The sequence below is a fragment of the Chlorocebus sabaeus genome, chromosome 15, assembly GCF_047675955.1.
Source record: "Chlorocebus sabaeus isolate Y175 chromosome 15, mChlSab1.0.hap1, whole genome shotgun sequence".
NCBI lineage: Eukaryota > Metazoa > Chordata > Mammalia > Primates > Cercopithecidae > Chlorocebus > Chlorocebus sabaeus.
Genome location: NC_132918.1, coordinates 57,439,768 through 57,452,935, shown reverse-complemented (window position 1 = coordinate 57,452,935; position 13,168 = coordinate 57,439,768). Strand labels below are relative to the sequence as shown.

Sequence of the window (13,168 nt, the reverse complement as noted above, 5' to 3'; positions counted from 1 at the left end):
GACATTTCCCCCTAAGTTCACTTTCAGTTGCAATCTTTTTTTTTTTTTGATGGAGTTTTGCTCTTGTTGCACAAACTAGAGTGCAATGGCGCCATCTCGGCTCACTGCAACCTCCTCCTCCCCCGCGGTGGGGAAAGGAGGCGGTGGGTTCAAGCAATTCTCCTGCCTCAGCCTCCTGAGTAGCTGAGATTACAGACATGCACCACCATGCCGGGCTAATTTTTGTATTTTTTAGTAGAGACAGGGTTTTACCATGTTGGCCAGGCTGGTCTCGAACTCCTGACCTCAGGTGATCCATCTGTCAGGGCCTCCCACAGTGCTGGGATTACACTTTGTAATCCCCGTGAGCCACGGGCGTGAGCCACTGCACCTGGCCTCAGATGCAATCTTAACTCACTGTGCGTGGGCTTCTTAGGTTTTGTCCCTGGGTAACAACTATCAGGTTAAACCAGAAAAGAGATGATTAGGACTTGAAACAAGCTGGATAATGGAGTGGGAATGGATTTGGGGACATCTACATGGGGAATTGATGGTTTTTGACTTGGGAAATGCAGAAGGGAGAGATGTTTAAGGTGATTCTTAGGTTGGAACTGGGTAAGAACCTGGCTGTTCCCTGAGAGTAGGCACTGGGTCTTCCCTGTTTGGGTTCTCCATAAAGAGGCAACACTACTGCTGGGTTCATTAATTCAACTAATACCCGCTGTGCCAGACACTGTGCTAGGGATGGAACAGCAAACAGGACAAAAAGGCAGTGCCTGACCTCGAGGAGGTTATATTTTAGCGGAAAATACAGAGAAAATAATTTAAAAACCATAACGTTGATAATACAAGCTGTGGTAAGTGTTTTAAAGAAAACTAACAAGCAGAAAGGGGCAGAGTAAAGGGAAGCACTGCTTGCAGTAAGGTGACCAGAACGAGGGAGCTATTCATGCAAAGAGGAAGGGAGGAGTGGGCCAGGCAGAGGAGTCAGCGAGTGCTACGGCCTCCAGCAGAAAAGGAACTGGTATGGTCCAGAAAGACCAAGACCCACATGGCAGGAGCCTTGGGAGCGATGGAAGAGTGACAAGCATGCAGGGCCTTGAAGGCCACTTCAGAAGATTGGGTTTTACTCTAAGAGACAATTCTAAAGGGTTTTGTTTTGTTTTGTGTGTTGTTTTTGTTCTGAGACAGGCTTTCGCTTTCACTCTGTCTCTCAGGCTGCAGCCTCGACCTGCTGGCCTCAAGAGAGCCTCCCACATCAGTCTCCCAAGTAGCTGGGACTGTGGGTGCACATCACGACACCTGGATAAATTCTGTTTTGTTGTTGTTGTTGTTGTTGTTGTTTTTGAGAGCTAGGATTTTGCTATGTTGCCCAGGCTGGTCTCAAGCTCCTAGGCTCAAGCAATCCACCCACCTTGTCCTCCCAAAGTGCTGGGATTACAGGCATGAACCGCCACACCTAGCCCCTCTGAAGAGTTTTAATTTAGTTTAATCCGAGTGACATGATATGATTTTAAGAGTTTAAAAAGCCCACACTGGAAGCAGGATGTAGAATGCATTGGAGGAGAGATCAGGGATTTGGAAGGATATTACAATGGGATAGGACAGCATGATGGTGACTTGCACTGGGGTGATGTCAAGAGAGGTAGAGAGAAGTAAACGGATTTGAGATACATTGTGGAGGTAGAATTGACTAGACTCAGGATAAATGACATGTGGAGACAACAGAAAGTGAGAGATCACGATGACCCCTTGGTTTCCGGGTAGGCATTGGGGTTGTTTACTGAGATGAAGAGGATCAAGGGGCAGTGGGGAAAGGGAAGATCAGAGGGGAAATTATCTAGATTTTCTTTCTTTTTTTCTTTTTCTTTTTATTTTTATTTATTTATTTATTTATTTATTTTTGGTGGATTTTCGCTCTTGTGGCCCAGGCTGGAGTGCAGTGGCATGATCTCAGCTCACTGCTACCTCCGCCTCCTGGGTTCAAGCGATTATCCTGCCTCAGCCTGCCAAGTAGCTGGAATTACAGGTGCATGCCACCACGCCTGGCTAATTTTTTGTATTTTTAGTAGAGACAGGGGTTTCACCATGTTGGCCAGGCTGGTCTTGAACAACTGACCTCAGGTGATCCACCCACCTCAGCCTCCCAAAATTCTGGGATTCCAGGTATGAGCCACCGCGCCCGGCCGAAATTATCTAGATTTTCATTTGGAGACATGTTAAGTTTGAGATGTCTGAGAAATAGCCAAGTGAAGACCTCAAAGACAGGGTGAGTATGCAAGTCTGGAGCTGAGCAGAAAGTTCTGAGATAGACATTTAAATGTGAAATCATTAGCACATACAATGCCATTTAAATCTATGTGGACAGATCAGACCACTTAGTGATTAAAAAAAAAGAAGCACCAAGACCCAATCCTGAAAAACTTTAACATTTAAAGGTCAGATAAGGACGAAAAACCTGGTGAAGCAGAGAACAATGAGAAAGAATGGTCAATGAAGTAGGAGGAAGCCCAGAGAGAGTGGTGTCATGGAAGCTGAGTCAGGAAAGTACATCTGTGACAAATGCAAGCGGCAGGTGGAGATGAGTGCAGAGAAGCATCTGCCGGGCTTGGTAATGCAGCGGCCTGTGCCTTGCTATTAGGAGCAGTATCACTGGGGTGCTAGGGACTGAGAATTATTTCTCATTCCTTTATTGCTAGAAGCAAGTTATGCTGAACATCCATCCTAAACTTGAAAGTCAAATAAATGTGGGAAGAGTTTCCAAGGGAATCTTGCATCTTGCCACTGCACCAGCTGAGTTTAATTTCCCAGGAGCCCAGTCTTACCCACCTCCTCCCCATGCCTGCAGCTCTGGCTGCCAGGATGCCAATATCTTTAACTCCAAACAAACCATTAATTGTACCCTTGGACCCAAATGACAACCTTTTTTCAAACGCTGCTTGTCTTTGCCTTTTCTTTAACACGATGATGGTCGAATCTCTCATCCACCACCACCAGCTCATATATTTTAATAACTACATTCACAATGAAAACAGGAGTAGTATTATAGAAAGGGATAAAGTCCTCACCATCATAGTACAAATGACTAGGACTTTTCAAATGACTATGGACAGAAAAAACAAAAGAAAAAAATATATATATATATATATGTATCAAGCCACTAGATGGAAGTCTTCATTCAACTGCCTGTGCATATTCAGAAAAGTAAAGCGGGATCAGTGCCAGACTGCACAAACCCATCAAATTCATTCAACATTCATTGAACAACTGCTTTGTACAAAGACAAGTAACAATGATGATAATGGCTACAATTCATGCAATACTTACTCTGTGCCAGGCAGTCTGCTGAGTCACACATACATTGAGTCTCACACACCTTGGCTCATTTCATTCTCCCAGGTGGAGGGGAGTATTATTATCTTCATTTTATGGGGGCGGAAACCAAATCTTAGAGTTACTTACTCTAAGCAATTGGCCCATGCTAGTGAATGGAGGAGCCAGGTTTCAGAATAAGAAAACACTATCATTGTCTACAAAGTGTTTATACGAAATGTGGTAAGAGAGGGATAATGTGCCACAGGGGTGGGCCGTGACTCTGATGCAGGAACCAGCCAAGCAGGGAGGAAGACAATCAGCAAAGGCCCCACCATGCTCTCGACGGCTCAGGATGCAACGGAGGGGTCACCCCTGATTGTTTTCCCTCACTCTCCCCACTACTACTGCACCACCAAGAACCGACTGTTCTATCCCCCAAATGCATCTTAAACCAGTCCACCTTTCTCCACCTATCCTATGATTACATCATTCATCAAGCCCACCATCATTAATAAGATGGGCTCCCCGGACCATTGCAAGAGCCTCCCGACTGGTCCTTTGGCATCTTCTCCTGCCTCCTCCAATCCTCCTCCAATCCTCCCTTCCCACAGTAGTCAGAGGTTCCGCTTAGTACACAGATCACCTCTGTACCCTGCTTAAACCCTGTCAAAGGCTTCCCAGTAAATCTCAACTCCTTTCCATGTTGTCCAAGGCCTTCCCTCTATGATCTGGTCTTGTCTACCTTTTTAACCTCATCTCCTACAATAGCTACTGGTTTCTCAACAAACAGGACAGAGCCTGGCATAAACAGTAATTATGTGCTGAAGAAATTAAGGCAAGAATCAATGAGTAAATAAATAGAAAAGCTCCGTGGGGAAGCCGTGTTTGAAATGAGCATTATACCGGAGCAGGCTTTCTCAGACAGTGAGGGCTGGGAGGGGGGAGGCAGTGAAACAAGTTGTTCTCCATGGAGGCAGCAGGTGCAAAGGCACAGAGGGATTCCACGTGCAGCAGGGAGGCAGCCTGAGCAGGCCTGGGGGCAGGGCCACGTGAAACCAGCGTTCTCAAGGTTGAGTATGCATCGTAAGCCCCTGGAAAGTTTGCTGAGACGCAAATTGTTAGGACCCACCTCCAGAGATTCTGATAGGTCCATCTGAAACAGGGGCTGAAATGCGCATTTCTCACAAGTTCCCAGGTGATGCTGCTGCCGCTGGTCCAGGGCCCACACTGAGAACCACTGGTGCAAAGTACAGTTGGTCCTTCACATCCATGGGTTCCACATGCATGAATTCAACCAACTGTGGATCAAAATGTTTTTAAAAAATAGATGACTGCATTTATACTGAACATGTGGGCTTTTTTCTGGTCATTATTTTCTAAATAACACAGTAAATAACAACTATGTACATAGCATTTCCATTGTATTGGGTATCACAAGTAATCGTGAGATGATTTGAAGTATATGGAAGGATATGTGTGTAGGTTATATGCAAATACTACATCATTTCATACAAGGGACTTGAGCATCCATGGGGCACTGGAACCAAGCCCCCACAGATACCGAAGGACAATTGTACATATATATGGGTTTTCTATAAGCTGTAATTTTTGAGGGTGGGAATTATTACCTTAAAAGAAGGATATAAATCACTATTTTAAGTCATTATTAGTCCTTTGATACTTAAATGTGAATGAGTTGCAAATTCTTTATCAACCAGAAGGAGAACTCCAGGCACCAGAGGTGAGAGACAGGAGTGATTAAGAACTAGGAAAGGGAGAGACCCTAGTCTGCCTGCTCCCCAGTGTCCCCCAGGGCCAGGCTGGAACAGAAAAGATTAGCTTTGCTAGTGGGAAATTCAATGAAAATGGCAGGGTGTGGTGGCTCACACCTGTAACCCCAGCACTCTGGGAGGCCGAGGTGGGTGGATCATTTGAGGTCAGGAGTTCGAGACCAGCCTGGCCAACATGGTGAAACCCTGTCTCTATTAAAAATACAAAAATTAGCCGGGCGCAGTGGCACATGCCTGTAATCCCAGCTACTCAGGAGGCTGAGGCACGAGAATTGCTTGAACCTGGGAGGTGGAGCTTGCAGTGAGCAGATATTGCACCACTGTACTCCAGCCTGGGCAACAAAGCAAGAAGACACTGTCTCAAAAAAAAAAAGAAAGAAAGAAAGAAAAAAGAAATTCAATGAAATGAAAGAAAATAAGACAGTCACACTGGAGCAAAGGGAGAGCACAGTTACTTTCTTCCCATAGCTGGGACTTAGCTCCACCCCACGGGCTTCCCCTATCAGAGCCTTCAGCTCACCATGTACATATACATAACGGAGTTTCTCAGGTTGAAGGCAGGACATCCCCCAATCCCTACCTGTGGGAAATCCTGAGAGGCTTAGGGATTCAAGTTTGAAAAACCACTCCTCAAGGCTCCATGAACCCCTAAACTATATGCACAATGTTTATGTTGATGTGTACATTTTGGGGGAGACAAAACTCTACAGCCACGCTGCCCAATACAGTAGCCACGGGCGGCCACCGTGCTGGACAGTGCAGACACAGAGCATTTCCACCATCACAGGAAGCTCTCTCAGCACTCATCTGGAGCTTTCACCAGCCTTCCAAAGGCATCCATGACCAGAAATTTTAAGAGCTGCTAGGCAAAGCCAGTGAAACTTCATCTAAGGAGCCAGACTCTGCCCTGGAGATATGAAAGCTCATCTCTGTGACAGAGGCTGTGAACAAGTCTGCCTTCGAATAGTCTTTTTGTGCCAAAAACCCCACTCTGAAAACTCTTAGAACATATTCAGATTTTATACCTTATTATTTATATCCCACCACCTTGACCATTGTCCCAGAGAGAGGGACACCTTAATTCCACAAATACTTGCTGTAAGAAAGGTTCTCTGAGGTCCCCCAGAGCCTCTGTGCCTAAAACAAGTCATGGTGGTGAGTGATCTTGATGCTGTCAGTGACCTTGTCTCCTTTGGTGTCTGTGATCACTCTAGGTAGGCGAGGCAGTCTTGGAAAATGCCCGGCTCATGCTGCAGACAGAAACTATCCAGGCGGGAGCAGATGACTTTAAAGAGAGGTAATGCCTTACAGCAGAGGGGACAGTCCCTCCACATCCCTAGACTCCTGGGCAGTGTGGATAATGCTTTTCTGGAGCCTGCATCATCCACCTTCTACCTCAGGGGAGGCTGGCAGGATAACAGCGCCATGATTATCTGGCTTACACCCCTCCTTGTAGACACAAACTAGGCCCCAAGGGCTCAAAGATTGTGCCCACTGTCAGTTGGTTTAGAGCAGGGTTCTCAAACTCTGGAATGCTCAGAATCACCCAGGGGCCATACAGAAAACACAGATTGCTGCGCCCCACCCTGTTGAGTTTCTGATTTAATGGGTCTGGAGAGGGGCCCCAAATTTATATTCCTAGCAAGTTCCCAGGGACGCTGATCCTGCTGGTCCTGGGATTCAAATACCTTGAGAACTACTAGTTTAGAGTAATGATTCTCAATCCTGGCTGCATATCAGAATTACCCGGGCATGTAAAAACATCAGTGCAGTGCACAAGCTATAGACTAATCAAATCAGAGTCCCCAGGGGTGGAGTCCAGGCTTCAGCAGTTTTAGAGCTCACCAGATGACTTAATGTGCATCCAGGCTTGAGAACCATGCTCCGCTACACCTCCACTCAGTCCCTGAAGGCATCTGGATTGGCAGCCACTGTCCTGCAGATGGACACTTTTAACATAGGTGCTTTGGGTCTCCAGCCTGGTACTTAGCAGGTTGTCAGTAATGTTTGTTAAAGGATCCTTGGTTGAAAAGGAGGACCATCAGGATAGCGATGAAGATTCCGGATCCCCTAACCTGGATCTGAACTCCTGAGCTTTCCCTGGAGCTCTGTGCTTCAACACTCCCATGAGGCTGGTAGCCCGTGAAGCCAGGTTATCAGAAGTTGGCTGCAATTGCCTTCATTTTAGTAAATCAATGTATGACAATTGCACTAACAGTGCCCTCAAATCTATAGAAACAGTGACTTGTACCATTCATTGTCTAACCATCACGTGATTGGCCTGTTGGTAACATTTATAATCCGATTCTTTTCCTTTTGGGCTACCCAGTTATGCTGATTAAGTTCCTTTATCTGCAGATATGAAAATGAGCTGCCATTTCGAAAGGCGGCAGAAGAGGAAATTAACTCTCTGTATAAAGTCATTGATGAAGCTAATTTGACTAAAATGGACCTGGAGAGTCAAATAGAAAGTCTGAAAGAAGAACTTGGCTCTCTATCAAGAAACTATGAAGAGGTAGGAAGGGGCTGGGGTTGCTGGGTTGGCCACAAGACCAGAAGTGCACATCTGTCTGCCTGTGCTTCAGAACAAGGCCACAGTAGCTCATCTCTGACTCTCCGCATTGCGTGCCCAGGACTGCAGGGAACATGCCTGTAAAATACTTTCAGATCCTTCTAGTGTGTCAGATTACCCCAGCAGTCTCAAACTCAAATAGCTTCAGGAACCAGTGTGGTGCAGAAACAGGGGAAGGCAGCCGGTCTTGGCACTAGCAAATGAGGGAACTTGGGTTAAATTAGAGGGAGCAACCCCCCTCAATACATTCTATGTCAGGTTTTGTTTTTTTTGGTTTTTGGTTTTTGGTTTTTTTTTTTGAGAGGGAGTCTCGCTCTGTTGCCCAGGCTGGAGTGCTGTGGCCGGATCTCAGCTCACTGCAAGCTCCGCCTCCCAGCCTCCCGAGTAGCTGGGACTACAGGCGCCCGCCACCTCGCCCGGCTAGTTTTTTGTATTTTTTAGTAGAGACGGGGTTTCACCGTGTTAGCCAGGATGGTCTTGATCTCCTGACCTCGTGATCCGCCCGTCTTGGCCTCCCAAAGTGCTGGGATTACAGGCTTGAGCCACCGCGCCCGGCCTGTTTTTTTTTAACACTGTATTATACAAACAAAATAACTCTGAGGGTAGATGCAAGCTGTGGTTGACATCTACTCATTAACAAAATTGGGTCAGATCATTGAGTGACAGAACTGAAGAGGAACTCCAACAGTTATGGGGTCTAGTTCCCTGCAAGACTTCAGTGATTCCAAACCACCTCACACATATTATTGTCTGATCCAAGATTTAGGCTGCGTCAAGTTGGAAGAGTCAAAACCCACTTAACAATGCTCACGTTAGGAAGTTCTTTCTTGAGTCCAACTTAAGCTAACCAGCAACTGCAAGCCCATGTCTTCTTGTTCTTAGCTCAGTGATTTAAGACTACTCTCCAACAGTAACCCTTTAGAGATGCCAAAGTTATCTTTTAAGTCTCTTTCTGACTTTACGCCTAAATTTGCTTTGCTGTTGTTGCTTACTTAAGTCTCTTTCTGACTTTACGCCTAAATTCGCCTAAATTCGCTTTGCTGTTGTTGCTTACTTTGTTTTTGTTTGTTTATTTATTTTTATTTCTGCTTTGGGCCTGGGCTTGGGGAGACCAACCTAAGAAATGCATCCTTGGTGCTAGGCATGGTGGCTCAAGCCTGTAATCCCAGCACTTTGAGAGGCCAAGGCAGGCAGATCACTTGAGCCCAGGAGTTCAAGACCAGCCTGGGCAACATGGTGAAACCCTGTATCCACTAAAAAACAAAAATTAGCCAAGTGTGGTGGTGTGTGCCGTGCCTGTAGTCTCAGCTACTCAGGAGGCTCAGGTAGGAGGATTGTTTGAGCCCAAGAGGTGGAGGCTGCAATGAGCTGAGATCATGTCACTGTACTCCAACCTGGGTGACAGAGTGAGACCCTGTCAAAAGAAAGAGAGAGAGAGAGAGAGAAGAAAGAGAGAGAGAGAAAGAGAAGAAAGAGAAAAAGAGGGAGGGAGGGAGGGAGAGAGAAAGAAAAAGAGAAAGAAAGAAAGGAAGGAAAGAAAGAAAGAAAGAAAGAAAGAAAGAAAGAAAGAAAGAAAGAAAGAAAGAAAGAAAGAAAGAAAGAAAGAAAGAAAGAAAGAAAGAGAGAGAGAAAAGGGAGGGAGGGAGGGAGGAAGGAAGGAAGGAAAGAAAAAGAAAGGAAGGAAGGAAGGAAGGAAGGAAGGAAGGAAGGAAGGAAGAAAGAAAGAAGAAAAGAAAGAAAGAAAGAAAGAAAGAAAGAAAGAAAGAAAGAAAGAAAGAAAGAAAGAAAGAAAAGAAAGAAAGAAAGAAAGAGAGAGAAATGCATCCTTGGGAAAAGAGAAATTACACTTATGCTGGGAAGAAGGTCAGGGACTTTCCTACTCTCTGTGAAGCCTGTGTCTGGCAGTTGTGGAATGATGAGAGAATTGCCCACAGCGCTGGTTTTCGCTGGCTAGAGTTCTATGCCATTTATCTCCCCCTGTAACTCACCTAAGATGTATCTTGTCATTTTCAGGATGTGAAGGTGCTGCACAAACAGTTGGCAGGGTGTGAGCTGGAACACATGGATGTTCCCATTGGCACTGGTCTGGACGACATCCTTGAGATGATCAGAATTCAGTGGGAGAGAGATGTTGAAAAGAACCGGGTGGAGGCAGGAGCCCTGCTCCAAGCTAAGGTGAGAGGCAAGACCAGCATCCTCCACTCTGCCCTGTGCAGAAGGAGGCCATGCTGAGCTGAAAACTGGTCGATGTGCAGAAGAAGAAATAACAATGGTTTGGTAACAAGTTCAACCGCATTAGAAACATGAGAAATGAAAATTAAAATAATAGCTTTTTGTTTACCTATCTAAAAGTAGAAAATGTTTTAAATGGTAATAATGCTGGCAAGCATGTGGAGAAGCAGTTTCTCTACTGTATTACTGAAAAGCACAAACTAGAGCACTGCCTTTGAATAAGAAATGTAGTAATATGTACCAGGAGGAGTGTTAAAATGCCCCTAGCTACCAACTGAATAACCTGAATACAATCCCAAAAGAATAATTGAGGCCGGGCGTGGTGGCTCACACCTGTAATCCCAGCTCTTTGGGAGGCCAAGGCAGGTGGATCACGAGGTCAGGAGATCGAGACCATCCTGGCTAACACAGTGAAACCTTGTCTCTACTAAAAATATAAAAAATTAGCCGGGCATGGTGGTGAGCACCTGTAGTCCCAGCTACTCAGGAGGCTGAGGCAGGAGAATGGCGTGAATCTGGAAGGCGGAGCTTGCAGTGAGCGAGATCCGGCCACTGCACTCCAGCCTGGGCAACAGAGTGAGACTCTCTCAAAAAAAAAAAAAAAAAAAAAAAAAGGAATAATTGAAAAAACAAATCATCTATGTCCAAATATACTCACTGAAGCATTATAAGAGTGAAAAAACACACACATGTACTAATAGAAGAAAGTGTAAGCCACAACCTACCTGTGTGCCGTAAAATATCAGGCAGTTCTTAGAATTAATGCTTATGAAGCATTTATAAGATAGGAACATGCTCATAATATAAGGTACAATGAGGAGAAAATGAGAGTACAGAATAGTATATGCCAGAAGCCAAAAAACATTTTCTGTAAAGGACCAGACAGTAAATATTTCAGGCTTCCTGGGTCAGATGGTCTCTGTTGCAACTCCTCAACTCTGCCACTGCAGTGTGAAAGCAGCTGTACCCAATAGGTAGCAAATGAACATAACTATGTTCCAATAAAACTTTATTTACAAAAATAAGAGGTGAGATGGATTTGGCCTGTGGACTGCAGTTTGCCACTTCCTGGTATATACAATAGGGTAAAGCATTCAAACAAAGAAACTAGGCATTGAGAAAAAAATTTTAGAAAGAAAAGACTAAAATGGGATTAGCAGTAGTTGCCTTTGAGTGATGGATCAGTCTGACACTTCGAGATGTTTTTTCTTTTTTGTTTTTGAGTATTTCTCAAGTTTTTGCTAAATAGTATACATTATATTCATGGAAGAAAAACAACTTTTATTAAACCTCATAAATAATACAGGAATTAACCAGAAAATAGGATGCATAGGGTTTGTTCTTCTTTTCTCTGTCTCCCACCTGTTTCTGACTTTGTAATCTTGAGACAGAGGATGAAAAGTGAAGAGGAAGGAAAACGTGAAAAAGTAGAGAAAATAAGGTAGATGTCTGGGTGAAGGCAAAGGCTATTTCTGAGCTCTTGGTTACCATTTAGTAGTTCTTGATCCTGGCTATGCAGCTGAATTATTTCAGAGCATTTTCAAAACTTGCCAACCCAGACCAATTAAATCAGAAGGAGGAGAGGGACTTTGTGATTTTTAAAGCCCTCTGAATGATTCTAATATGCAGCCAGATTTGAGAACCATAAGAATTATAAAAAGCTATGAAAAGAAAAATAGGAGAGGCTTTTCTGTCCTTCCTCCCACCATACTCCCTCTATCCCCCAAGTATCAACAGGAACCTTTCCAGCAGAGTCTTCATCAATTCTGGAACCCCCAAATGTTCTCCAGCCTGGAAAACATCCTTTCACTCACCCATTTCTCCAACTCCTACCCCGTCTCAGTAGCTTCCTTTCTTTCTAACCACCAATCCTTGAGCCAGGTCACTACAAACACTTTTCAGGGCAAATAGTGCCTAGTTATTCAAAAAACGACTTCCCCTCACCCCACCCAACCTGATGAGAAGTGGAGCAACACAGAGGTAAAGTGAAGCCATAGATTTGACTTTGGTCCATTGCCTTTTTTAACAGACTCATGACTGATAACAGATAATTAATGGTCCTAGAGACCATCTGATCCCAGTCCCTAATTTTAGGGGTGAGGAAACTGTGACCCAGAGAGTGCAGGTGACTTCCCGAGATCACACGGCTGGTTGAGAGCTCCATAGTTCAGCTCTCCTGTTCTTGGTCCAAGGACCCTTTCTCTGCATTGGGCTGCATCGTTTCTCCCCTGGCTCTGCTCCCAAAGCTAAACCTCAGAGGCCTAGCAGTTTGCAAACTTTGCTTCTGTGCCAGTCCTCCTGGGATGTGCACCACACTGTGGTGACTGTTTCTTTGGGAAAGGACAGACCATTATAATTATCAGAAATAAATCCTTCATAGTTTGAAAAAGAAAAAAAAAAAAGGTCATTATTATCTCCTCCTCACCCCTTGGAGAATCATCACTAGCCCAACAGTAACTCAAACATTAATTCCGAACAGATTCATTAGTGTTTTTTTTAATAGAGTAATCTGAAAGCTACATCTCAGAGAAAACAGACAGTATTTGTTTTAGCTTGGCCAATGCTGCCTGGGCCTCTTGCAGAGAGGCAGAGCTCAGAAAATATTTGCAGAATGAGTGAATTCCTCTGATCATCAACAGAGATCTGAACTGACAGCCAGAATTCCTCCAATAAATAGTTTTGTCAGTTGCAGTTGTGCCCTCGGGGGCTGACATTTGCCCATCCTGAGCATCTCTTGTCGGTTTCTTGGCGGCAAAGCATTAATGTGAAATGGCTTAACACACACAGCTTTCAAAAGCTTTTGTAAAGAAAATGCAGGCATGCATTTCATTAGACCAGAGAGGCTGAAAATTAATTAACATGATTAATTTATATCTTAGTTTAGGTTCCTTCAGAAGCAGATCCCGAAACAAATATTGGAATTAAGGTAGTTTACTTGGAAGTTGGACAGTTAAAAAGCAACAAAATACCAGTAGAGGAGAAGCAAAGAAGGGAACCAACAAAGAACGCATAATCAAACCAGTTACCACTGTGGGACACTGACGTGTAAACTAAGAAGAATTGTGAGAAATGGTATAGAATACGGGAAAGGGGAAAGGCGAGGGAGCTGAGATGTTAATACCATCTACAACAGTCTTCTGCCATCTGCTATCAGAGTGGCCTTCCAAAGACTTCAGAGAAACTCTCAGGGAAAAAGATGCAAAATCTGGCAGGGGGAAGAGGAGAGCACTAAACTGTGAAAACCTAAGGGATAAAGGCGGAACCATCAGCATCTGCTAGA

At 44.6% G+C, this 13,168-nt stretch overlaps 1 protein-coding gene across 1 annotated transcript in view; it reads left to right on the top strand.

Moving 5' to 3' along the window:
* The window catches only part of BFSP2 (beaded filament structural protein 2), a 66,447-nt gene that overhangs the window by 31,684 nt on the left and 21,595 nt on the right, over positions 1-13,168 (top strand). Inside the window, exons 2-4 of the mRNA XM_008009109.3 lie at positions 6,299-6,381; positions 7,443-7,599; positions 9,670-9,831. Coding sequence (XP_008007300.1) covers positions 6,299-6,381; positions 7,443-7,599; positions 9,670-9,831 — 402 coding nt within the window. The remainder of the gene's footprint in view (positions 1-6,298; positions 6,382-7,442; positions 7,600-9,669; positions 9,832-13,168) is intronic.